This window comes from Haliotis rufescens, unplaced genomic scaffold (assembly GCF_023055435.1).
Source record: "Haliotis rufescens isolate VD_foot unplaced genomic scaffold, xgHalRufe1.0.p SCAF_4, whole genome shotgun sequence".
Taxonomy (NCBI): domain Eukaryota; kingdom Metazoa; phylum Mollusca; class Gastropoda; order Lepetellida; family Haliotidae; genus Haliotis; species Haliotis rufescens.
This window is the reverse complement of record NW_025964112.1, coordinates 2423294-2435701: the sequence shown is the minus strand read 5'-3', so window position 1 is coordinate 2435701 and position 12408 is coordinate 2423294. Positions and strand designations below refer to the sequence as shown.

Sequence of the window (12408 nt, the reverse complement as noted above, 5' to 3'; positions counted from 1 at the left end):
GATCACTAGACATGATGATTTATCATTTGTTATTTTAGTTTCAGCTTCCACCATATATACTCAAAATGCTAAGAACCAGAATAATGGCACTTTGGTACAGGTGGTATGCCAGTCACCATAGGGACTTCCAGCGCTACATGTATTTCGAAAACATAATGTTGACATTTAATAGTCAACATGGTCAAACTGCATCAAATATGACTTTTGGCGAGTCATTGTACGACTATGATATGTGTATCCATTCTCTTGCAACTAAAGTTTGTTTGAAGGCATCAATAGCGGTAATCTGATCATGGTTAACTTACTGTAAATAACGGTGAGTTGTACGATCTACCACCGATCACTTCGCATACGATTTCGCCGAGATTGTAAACATTATTATAATTATTGAATGAAATTTTAAATATAATTAATAAATATATTGCAAACATTAGTCCAGATAAACAATGAACAATTTGTTAATTACCATATATTATGATAATAGGATTAAATTGCATACTTCAGTTTGGATTTGTTGGATTTGGTATTTCCGGTGTTACGTGATCGTGGTGATCAGATGATGATGTTTTCTGAGATGGGGTAAAACATAGTGTCATTGGAAAACTTGAGTTTATTAAAAATGTTAGTAAATTTTGGAAGCCATGCTTTACCGCGCGCTATAACGGAGGGAACACTGTAGTTCATGAGTGCTAATACGCTATTTATGAGCTGTACATTGTTCCTTTTTGTAAGAAACTTTATAAAAAATGTGTGTTATCTAGACATCAGCTTTGTAATATTCTATGACATGATGAAGAAATTTATGTGCAACAAAGCAACGATATGACATCACAAATTGTATCACAAATAATCCAAACTTACAGGGGCAAAGAAGTCGACAAACCAAGGATCCTGGCTGAGCACAACCCTCTGGGGGAAGTCTCGGGGGCTCAGTGCTTCCAGCTTGGTGTCAGCACTGTCTCGGGCAAACGCAGCCAGGTCATGGGCTGTCAGGCGACCTGCAACAAACAGTTCTTACGCAAACCGTCTTCGACACCACCACATCATGGTACAGTCAAATAATAAAGACATATCATCTATTTATACACAACAGACCATTGTGATACCAGTGACATCCATGTATAAATGCTCCATTTGCACACAACCAATTAATATAAGACAGTCTCCAAGCTTTTCACTCTCCATGTCTTGCCCCACATCTCTGTTCCTGATGTTCTTTCAAGATTAACCATTTTTGTCACTATGATGGTGCGCTTCGAGCATGCATTGTGCATGGACTAATGTGCGATAGTAGTTCATTATTATATAGGTATAATTATTTACGGATTAAAATAAATAAATGCAGCAAAACGGTTTGGGTGATAATCCTGGCACAGTCAGGCTGGTTAGGCCCATCATCAGCTCAGGGCCCTTGCCCCCTCAACATGCAGCCCAGACAGGCAATGGGACTTCTCCCAGGAAGCGCTACCTAGCCGAACCCATCGAGAACTTTACGGAGAAAGTGAAGACTCCCCAACACTGCAGCCTTCTGCATTACCCAGATTGTCAGAAGGGCTGTATTTCTGGCAGCAAACCTGGGTATTCTCGTAATGTCAGACAACCAATTGGGACGTACCAAACCAAAGTCACCAAGAACAACTTGGTACTTGGGATGCAAGCGTAACATTTTGAAAGCGAGGTCTATATAAATGATTTCATTGGATTTTTCCAAAAGGACAAGATCAGCTTTGTTGGCCTGGATAGGTCTGAGGCTGTATACAGGCCTATTCCAAAGGATTTTGTATTTATCACTTGTTCCCAGCCAGGTTGCCCCCTTCTCAACAAACCGCTCATAAATTCGATGCAGTGGTCGTTCAGATAGCCTTTCCTTGAATATTGAATCTGGGCTGATTCTATATGGCATTTCGCTTGGATGACACTCATTTCTGTACTGTCCAGCAATACAGAACCATCAACAAAATCAACATTGACATTGAGATTATGTCCCACATCCTTGGCTAGTTTAAGAAAACTGGAATGCCATGTTTTCATCATGAGTCTTAACATGCTTCACAAGAGGATCTTCAGACAAATAGATGTGTGCAAAAGTGCATAATACAATTCTATCATGAAGAGCCTCCACGTTAATCAAACCACGCCCTCCCATTATAACTAGTAAATATAAAGTGATTGAAGGTGGTGGGATCTGTTGTCTGACATGACACTTTTGTCAATGCCCTGAATTTCCTTTTTTGTCCAATCAACAATACCAAAAGAATATGAATCGACGGGTACAGCGTAAGTATTTATGGCTTTGACTTAACTGAGAGTTTCTTAAGTCTCTTTATGGGCATTCTGGAGTTTGTCTCTAATCTGCATCCCTTAGCACATATAGGCCTTGCCTTTCACGAGATGGTCAATAACTCCTATTATGATTATGAATATTATTGTAGACAAGTGAGTGAATGTTGTTTTACATAGTCAGCAGAATTCCAGCTATACCTGGCAGACTGTACAGAATCCAGTCTGGATCAGGCAAGGCAGCTGTCAGACTGACAGCAAGGCCTAGGCCTCAAGGTCAATATTAATTTATTACCCAAACATAATCAGGGCAAATCTTGGGCTTAAACCATGATCATAGGCTTCTGGCACTCCTTCAGGGCTGCAACTTGTCAACGACATCGCAAACCACGCCCCCTCCTTACCACAGAAGTGTACAGTCTCCAAATAGGAGCATGACTCTGCGTCCTCATGTGGAGAAGGAAACCAGGATCTTCTGGCCATTACAAGCTGATGAAGTTGGCTAAATCACAAAACTTGTTGCATCCAAAGTGTAACCTATGCCTGTAGCTGCCAGGATAAACTGTTGCCTACCGTAATACATCTCTGATCCCCCGCTCTCCTTGAATACCATGAAGGTGGGCCTCTTGACGATGTGCAGGTTGCTGCAGGCATCCCTCATCACCTCACAGTTCACTCGTCCTATCTGTAACAATGTCACCATACTGTCACACTTACATACAGTCATGCTGTCACACTTACATACAGTCATCACCTCACAGTTCACTCGTCCTAACTGTAACAATGTCACCATACTGTCACACTTACATACAGTCATGCTGTCACACTTACATACAGTCATCACCCACAGTTCACTCATCCTATCTGTAACAATGTCACCATGATGTCACACTTACATACAGTCATCACCTCACAGTTCACTCGTCCTATCTGTAACAATGTCACCATAACGTCACACTTACATACAAAACATACAATGAACTCGCGTATAAGTCCTGTTAACGTGCATAAATCATTTTGTTGGTTTGTTTGTTTCTTTTACGCCACACTCAGCAATATTCAAGCTATAAGATGGTGGTCTGTAAATAAATGGTCTGGACCAGGCAATCCAGAGATTGACATCATCAGCATCGATCTACACAATGGGGATATGGTGACATGCATCCAGAAGCATCCACCTACATGGAAGTCCGCCAACATGGCCGGCAGCTTCCTCAGCTCCAGGTCCTGGTGTCCCTCTCCGTCCACAAAGTGGATCAGCCACGCCTTGTCCTGCCCCGTCTCTAGCTTCCCTCGGATTTCCTGCAACATTACCATAGCAACCTGAAGCATGTTAAATTGGTAAGCGAAAACAAATATTGTCAAAACCCTGGATGAGTTTAGTTTGTTTGCCGCTTTGAACACAATTTCAATCATGTGATGTTGAATCGGATTGTTGGTAGGGGCAGGGCCCATGTGACATAGACAGACACCGCTCTGGATAAACCCACCAGAACCAACTAACAAAGCAAAGATCAAAACATGTCCTGGCACAATTAGTGAGTGAGTATGATTTTACGCCGCTTTTAGCAATATTCCAGCAATATCACGGCGGGGGACACCAGAAATGGGCTTCACACATTGTACCCACGTCGGGAATCGAACCCGGGTCTTCGGATCGACGAGCGAACGCTTTAACCACTAGGCTACCCTGACCGCCCCCCTGGCACAATTAAGGTGCACCACTCTGCACAAGCATACTACTCAAAAGACGCACACCGCTCCCTTAGCTTAATGTATTAGGGTGATATGATATTAATTAAGTATGTAAAGCATTAAAAGGAAACATCTGGATTATGATTACAAACAGAAACAATCAAGTTTAAGGCTTATCTTTCCAGAAATACTTAAGGTACTTTAGAAATTCCTTTTAGACAAAAGGTCTTGTGCTTGGGAGTAGACTTATAAATACTTGTGATATGAACACAAGGAGGAGTAAGGTTGAGAGACTGCTAGAATGTGTTTTGCCACATTGAAATATATTGAAAACACCATGAATTTCATCTCGTGTTGTGATAAGATAAAGTGAGTGGAGAGATCATTATAAGCCTCCCCTCTTGGTCACATTAGACATTAAGATCTGTATCCAACATCAATTAACAGGATGTTAATTGATGGAGCATGGGATAAAATGTCTAAATATCTCATATTTCAATGTAGCTGCCTCACCTTGAAGGTCTTTTCATCGAGAGGCGTGACATCGGGGAGTTGAGACAGGATGTCCCGGGCCAGTTCCTGCGCCACCAGGCTGGTCAGTTCCTGCAGATAGTCACATAGCATAAACAATGGCTGGACTTACGCAGCGACAAAATTGTCTTCACACAACTTTCAATTTCATTAACAGTACCTGAAATTTTAATACATTTTTATTTAGATTTAGATTTCAGAATATTGTGTTCAGTACAAGAGTTTCCAAAGGCCATAAAAACAAAACCATTTAAACATTGAACTCCCATCTGTTGATATCATCTCTTGCACTCACCAGCCCCTGACCAATGTCAACATTGTTTGCCCCGTAGAAGTAGGTGCCATACTCATGGTCCAGCATCCCGCACAGGTCGGCGCTGGTGTGGCAGTTGATGCTGCCCACCCTCACTAACTCCTCCTGGAAACAGAGGCATTAAGTCAATAGCTCACTCAACAAGGAGGGGTGAGGTGAGGTGAGGTGAGGTGAGGTGAGGTGAGGTGAGGTGAGGTGAGGTAAGGTGAGGTAAGGTGAGGTAAGGTGAGGTGAGGTGAGTGGGGTAGCCTGGCGGTTAAGGCATTTGCTTGTCACACCAAAGACCCGAGTTTGATTCCCCACATGGGTAAATGTGACTCCCTACAATGTGTGTAGCCCATTTCTGGTGTCCCCCTCTGTGATATTGCTGGAATATTGCTACAAGCTGAGTAAAATAATACTCACTCACTCAAATGTGTGAGCAAATGTGAGTGCGTGTGTGTGAGAGTGCGCGTGCGCGTGCCTCTGCATGCTTGTAATAACCTGGAAAGTTTATAGTCCTAGCCTCTATGCAGATTTACACAGTGTGTACAAACTTCTTTAAACTTAAACCTCCATGTAAGCAAAAACTATCAAAGTCAATTCTTGATTAAACCTAATTCAGTCGCTTGTGTATTGACGGAGTTGTGGGAGGACAGAGGGCCCAATTGGAGACAATTGTCCATGGCATAATTTTGCCTACATCTTAGCAGTGTACCATTAGCAAAATATGACTTGATTCAAGAACAATGCCATACATATAAAGCCTGTCATTTTCCCAGTTTGCTTACCAGCATGGCAGCCAATTTCAAACTGTTTTTTTCTTCCAAGCAATCTGCAAATACATAATTTTCCATGTTAAATCATGACAACATTCACATATGACATATAAATATCAATAACATATGACAACTATCTGTGCATTCCATATCCATATTTTATTCCAAAGTGTCAAAGATAATAGCCTGTCCACCTGTCACAACTTAATGATAATAATCCATATCAGGGCGTGACAGCTGGAAGCACACTGATTGTCCCTGTTATCTTGGTCCCCAACCAAATACAATTCAACGTTGCCATTACCAATTGGTAGCCTTCTCATGTATTCATTTTCTTTTTTAATAAAGTTTTCCAACAGCTGTCATCATAGACAATATCAAGGAGCCCACCTCCTCCATCTCCACAGAAGGTAATGACCCAGGGGAGACCACTCTCATCTTCGTCCACCTCTGTCCTGTAATTTCCATCCCAGAGCTCGACCACCCTCACCCTGAGCTGCTGCATCGCATACTTCACCAGGACCTTGGTGCTGCGGTCACCGTGATAATTCTCACGCTGCACAAACAGAACGCTTGGAAATCAAGTCCTAGCTACTGTAACATATACAAAGTCATATTCACTGTGACCTTCAATCGTGGTTATGAGCTGCTAGCATTGATGTTACAAAAGGAAAGACACTGCAGCATACTGTACACAGGGTAAATACAGACAGAATCATACTGTTAACATGTCTGTCAATGTTGAATGACTTTGACATTTGACATGACCTTGACACATGGTGAGTAAAAAAGAAGTGTTAATGTGTAAATATTAACTGAAAAATGTTTTGAATTCTCATTAATTTAAATCATGTGGTCCATGGTTTGACAATAACAATCTCTGATGACCTTGATCCAAGGTCAATCCAGAGATCATGTAAATAAACTTTTGTTAAATTCCAATAATAAAAACCCATGTACACGAACCTTTTTTTAAGCCTAATTCATGTTAACCAGGATACAAATACAAAGTTTCCATACCAATAACATTACGGACCATACTAACTGAATGAAACTATTCATAAGTCATCAATGGCTTTCAAAGTGACCGTGACTTTTGAAATCATAACATTGTCATATGACAAGCATTGACTTTGTTGTTTATAGGTTCTCTCAGCTGACAGGAAAATACTTGGATTTTCAAGCATTAAACTGAAATTGCAAAAACTCTCAGCCAAACATATGTCAGAAAGATTAACCAGAGTTACACATAGATGTATCACACATGAAACCTCTTACATCTGCTAAAAAAGGGAATGGGTGATAAAACCAATTGCGACAGAGTTAAACAAACACAGCAAGCACTCCCCACACAAGTGGTCACAAGAACTGCCTCACCTGTAGAAATATGAGTGACTGGTAGCTAAGGAAGCACTCACCTGTGGGTATATGATGAGTTACGTGCAACTATGGACCAGGGCCCTGTTCTCTACAAAGCGATCGTACTGCTAAGACGATCATAACTCGTAGCACTATGATCGCATTGTGGAACGGGGTACAGCTCACCTGTGGGTACATGATGAGTGATGGATAGCTCCTGACGCCCTGCATGCGGCAGAGTTGCCAGTCGTCTTCACAGTTGACAGCCCCGATGCGGATCACGCCCTCCAGCTGCCTAGCCACCTCTCGCCACTACAACAAACAAATATTGCAATGATTTGTACTGCGACAACTGCTGAAGCTGGGATACACATGTTCACCATACATCAATAGATTTGTAAAAACATTTTCAGTGCATACGTAAAAAGGTACAGTAGCAGATTTCTCTGTTTTACATGATATAGTGGATAGGAATGCAAAACATGCATGAGGGTGTTTTGGACAATGACCCACTTGAAAGGAGCTACTTATTTCCAAATAGCCGTTAAGAAATATCGAGAATGAGTCAAGTTTTCAAAATTGAGGTTCTCAGCACACAAATGAGGTGGAAACTTTTTATTTAATCCCCCCCCAACAGAGAGTCTGAAGTGATGCAGGTCACAGACGTTTATCACTTTGCTGAAACCCACCAGAACGGGTATGGTGTTGACACACCTAGAAACATAATCTGGCGAACCTAGATTGTAACCAAACATAATAGGCTATCTATATTACAATGTATTACCCCGGTTATGGGAGACAACTGCTGAAGCAGCTACACATTGTACACGTGTTCACCATACAACATGATCCATGTTCCCCATACAATACAGTACATTAGATGCCTTACGCTAAATGTTTCATCTAAGTGAGAACAAATAGATTTGTAAAATTAAAATTATTTGTTTGGCTATTCATATTATAAGTCAAGGAGTTGGAAACCTCAGATTTTTTCAAGGAGCTAATACGCTGCAAAACTGAAAAAAAGGGTCAAAATGAAAAGGTATTGCAACTCTGAGGCATGTACAGCAGGAAGTTGAAAGCTGTGTTCGTGTCCAGTGATTTGGGTGTACTTACAGTGGGTGCCAGGTCGTGACAGTGGGAGCAGTGTGTGGAATAGTAGTTGATGAACCAGATGTCGTCCGTGCCCTCCACAGACTGCTCTGTAACAGAGAGAGGGGACGTACACTTGGTATGCTTTCAACAATCGTAACTGTTACACACTCAAGTCTTGCCTCCCGAAGATGTACACCAATGTCATCACTTTCACATCCACATAAGGCTGTTATTTGTGTACTTGTTGATAACAGGAACAATCTCTCTTTAACATGCAATTATCCGTCAAAGTTCGACATTAGCTTAAGTAGATCCATCGTAACGAGTATAGAAAACAGCCTCATCCATTTCCGAAAAATAACGTGTGAGTGAGTTGGGTTTAACGCCACTGTCAACAGTATTCTAGTTATATCAGGGTGTGTCAGCATAAGGTGGGAGGAAAGCCCAAAGTGATGTTTGTCTCAGATGTTTAAAGGGCAGAAGACCATACATCATGCATGCTGTACCCAAGAACATGCAGAGACACTGGCTACAGTGTTTGAAGGTAAGCATAAAAGTCAAGATGCATAGTCATACGACTGCACATATTACAACGTATTGAGTCCTTAAGTGTCTGACAGTGATTGGCACTAACTGTACATCATGGTACATGCAGGTCCTATTTTCTACATACTAAAGTTAATATTATCCAGCATGGTCAATCGCCGCCAGATTGTAGTCATGGATACAGGGGAGATAACAACTTCAGAGAAAACTCACTTCTGTGTTTCCTCAATCCATTTCGAAGGGAAATATCATTTGTGAATGAATTTCTGTGTAAATCAATTGAAGGCTAAACAATACAAATAATAACAAAACATGTTATATTATTTTCTTGCCTAATATACCAGAACACAGAAACATACTGCAAAACGTATTGTTTGAAAAGCGTATCACAGTGTACTGGTACACTGGTAATACTGTGCAGTCCTAATACTTACCAAAGTCAGTACGGCTGAGAGTAATTATTTCCGGATCCTCATCATAGATACCTGGGATAAAAGTGTGACAGTTCATGAAACAGCCCTGTACATACACTGTTGCATAGAAAGGTTGTCAATAATACTGGCAGATAAACTGAGACAAGGTGGTCAGCCAAAACCTTTTAAGTCTACAAACCCAAACTCAGCTCTTATAATAAGTCATTGTAACAGCCAAATCGTCTGGGTTATTGCTCCGGTTTTGTATGTTCTGCTAATTACCTCAAGGGAGGCTACTCTGTTGGGGACTGGATATTGGTCATGTTGTCGTAAAGTTGTTTCGGAAGTACATGTGTAATATTAAGTTCAAAACAGAACATTCAAGATAAGAAGCTATAAAGAAACGGTAAATATAACTAAATAACATATGAGATAAGAACTTCTAGAAACCAAATCTGCTTTTGTGTCTTTTCCGTCAATCATCCTCATGTTTGTTTCCATTGGAATCTTGTCAAAAAGAGTTTCAAGAAAAGAAATTAAAAGAATATAAAGGCAACATCTTGATGTGCTTTATCCAAGAAGATTGTGAAGTGTTAGTCATGTTAATAATATGGACAATTGTTAGATGAACTTACTAGGTTGACCTAAATGTTACCATGGTTACTTGATTCAGTTTTCAGACTACTGTTACTATTTCAAACACTGACAAATTCTGACAATATTTCAGTAAAATCTGTTATTTTTAGTTTATAACATGACAATGGAGAAGTAAAAGTGTCCTTACTTTAGTTTTTATATTTGGCTCTGTATGGAACCTTCAGAGGAATACAGGTTTAAAAGGTTTGAACTTTGAACGAAATTTATCCAAACTGATACTGTCATTTGGGATGGTCCTTAACCCTATGATCACAGCAACTAGTTCATCACACTGGTATGAAATGGAAGTAAGCCTGACCGAAGTTATCCTGGTACCACTGCCAGCTCTCATAGTGACGGCCTTGCTGCTTGTCCTCCAAACCTTCCTCTCCATGCAGGTCGTACTTCTTCCGTAGATCATCGTCCTTTAAAACCTCGTATGCTCGGTTGATCCGCAGAAACTTTTCATGGGCCTTTGGATCATCCTGGACAGCAATGGGTACATCTTTAACCATACTATCACAGGTGTAGGCAGATGGGCACATCTCATTTATTTTAAAGTTTGAACGGCCCATATCCCAAGTCTAAACTATCAGTTGCCAAGATCTTAGTTATTAGTTATAGCTATGACACGAATTTTCTCTTTCACATTATCAACATAAAGTACTTGATTATGGCATAAAATTTAAAATAAAAATTAAAACAATTAACTGCAGATCTAAGCAATATTCCAGCAATGTGACAGCGGCCTGTAAATAACTGAGGTGAGGTGAGGTGAAATGAGGTGAAATGGGGTTTAAAATGAATCCAAGATTATTGCACTTATATAGCAGCGGGCATGTTCCTGTGTGTGTGTTTGTGTGGCTGCTTGTACTAGTCCGGACTGATGTCGATTTATAGTGCTAGCTCACTGAGATACCATGCCGCAGTTTAACATGAATACCCCACTCAGACACAGTATACTGACTCCGAGCCGACCAGTCCCCGATTTAGCCCCTTAATGCCGAGCGCTTTTGGATTGATGCGGCCTTGGGTCGAACCCCGAACCTTCCGCTCTCTGGGTGGACGCTCTACCACTTGACCACGGAGGCGGTCCATAAATAATTGAGCCTGGAGGAGACAATATCAATCACTGTTTTGTCTTGTAAAGAACTGTTATTACTGACAACCGTCATACACATGTAGCTGGAACACTGCTGAGCAAGGCTTACAAACACACATATACTTTGCTGATGTGGTAGTGGTCTCACATGTCACTTACAAAGCATGCCGAGAAATACATAGATCTTGAATATATGTGGATGTCAACCATGTCTATAGACCTCTCTAATGTCTGATTGTCTAAGAACTGAATTGGCCCAATAATCCCATTTCCATCACATTTCTGTGTGGGGTCAAAGCACAAGTCGAGGGGAGAACTTACGACATTTTTGTCTGGATGTGCTTTAACTGCAATTTTCTTGAATGCCTTCCTGATCTCCTTAGTATTGGCACTTCTGCCAACTCCCAACAGGTCATAGAAGTCCTCCGCTATCACTAGGTTCACACAAACAAGACTAGCTACAAGCCACACTTGTAACCACGCACACAGCGCAGACACATCCATTGGTTCTTGTCAAGGCACAGGTGAACGGGGTCTTGCTTCAGGGTCTTGTCACCTGGAGCATCAACACAGAATCTCAAATTGAAACAAAAATAAGAATTGAATAGAATTGTAATACAATGGTATTCAACACCATGAATCTTTGTTATATATTATAACAATGTATGACTTTATATAATAATGATCATTTTTGCCTTTTAAGGTGAGGTGAAATTGGGTTTAACGTCGCGTCCAAGATTATTGCACTTATATAGCGACGTGCATGCACGTGTATGTGTGTGTGTGGCTGCTTGTACTAGTCCGGACTGATGCCGATTTATAGTGCTAGCTCACTGAGATACCATGCCGCAGTTTAACATGAATACCCCACTCAGACACAGTATACTGACTCCGAGCCGACCAGTACTTGTTTTAGCCCCTTAATGCCGAGCGCCAGACAGGGTAACAACAAGTACAATCTTTTAACGTCTTTTTGTATGACGCGGCCCGGGATCGAACCCTGGACCTTCCGCTCTCCGGGCGGACGCTCTACCACAAGACCACGGAGGCGGTCTTTTGCCTTTTAAATTTTAAGTGGAGCTTTCATGGACATGTTAAAAGAGGATCTCACTCAGGCCAATTACTGGCAGTCCCGATAGTGTGTTTGATTCAAGCCATTCAAAACTTCATTTGTAATTAAGAAATAAACGACGAGTGGGAGTTGTTTATTTGTTATACGCGATATCAACATTATGTACAGCCTCTGTAAGGATATAAGTAAAAAGCACACGCTTTGAAAAACATTTACTCATATTCAATAATGATGCCTCCCTGAATAGAAGCTGACTGTGACAATGTTGGACAAGAACATTTTTAACAGGGGGTTGGGGGGTAAATTAATAAGGTCTTTCCCGCATATTCTCTCAATTTTCATGTCGATTATCTGTACTTTTTTCCCTAATACTGACTGTCCTATCTGTCCCACTTTTGGAAGCTTTATTTCGACCACTGCATTTATCTATATTGTTGCCCAGCAACATCTATGGGGTACAATTACTGGACACTTGGGCTGTGACGATACACCAACTGTGCGAACCTATACATATCACGATACCTTGCCCACAATCTGATACGTTTCATGATATGTGCATGTGCTTGTATCTGTAGTGGTAACCCATATTTTTCATAGACAGGATAGTC

General features: G+C 41.0%; 1 protein-coding gene across 1 annotated transcript in view; it reads right to left on the bottom strand.

Annotated features, from left to right (window-relative positions):
• LOC124149905 (dnaJ homolog subfamily C member 10-like) overlaps positions 1-12408 on the bottom strand; it is a 37305-nt gene that overhangs the window by 19844 nt on the left and 5053 nt on the right. The window contains exons 2-13 of the mRNA XM_046521746.2: positions 11050-11284; positions 9946-10111; positions 9012-9062; positions 8053-8138; positions 7123-7248; positions 5968-6133; positions 5590-5633; positions 4802-4924; positions 4489-4578; positions 3463-3582; positions 2854-2965; positions 862-998 (exon numbers count right to left, since the gene is read on the bottom strand). Of these exons, the coding sequence (XP_046377702.2) occupies positions 862-998; positions 2854-2965; positions 3463-3582; positions 4489-4578; positions 4802-4924; positions 5590-5633; positions 5968-6133; positions 7123-7248; positions 8053-8138; positions 9012-9062; positions 9946-10111; positions 11050-11232 (1404 nt within the window). The 5' untranslated portion in view covers positions 11233-11284. The remainder of the gene's footprint in view (positions 1-861; positions 999-2853; positions 2966-3462; positions 3583-4488; positions 4579-4801; positions 4925-5589; positions 5634-5967; positions 6134-7122; positions 7249-8052; positions 8139-9011; positions 9063-9945; positions 10112-11049; positions 11285-12408) is intronic.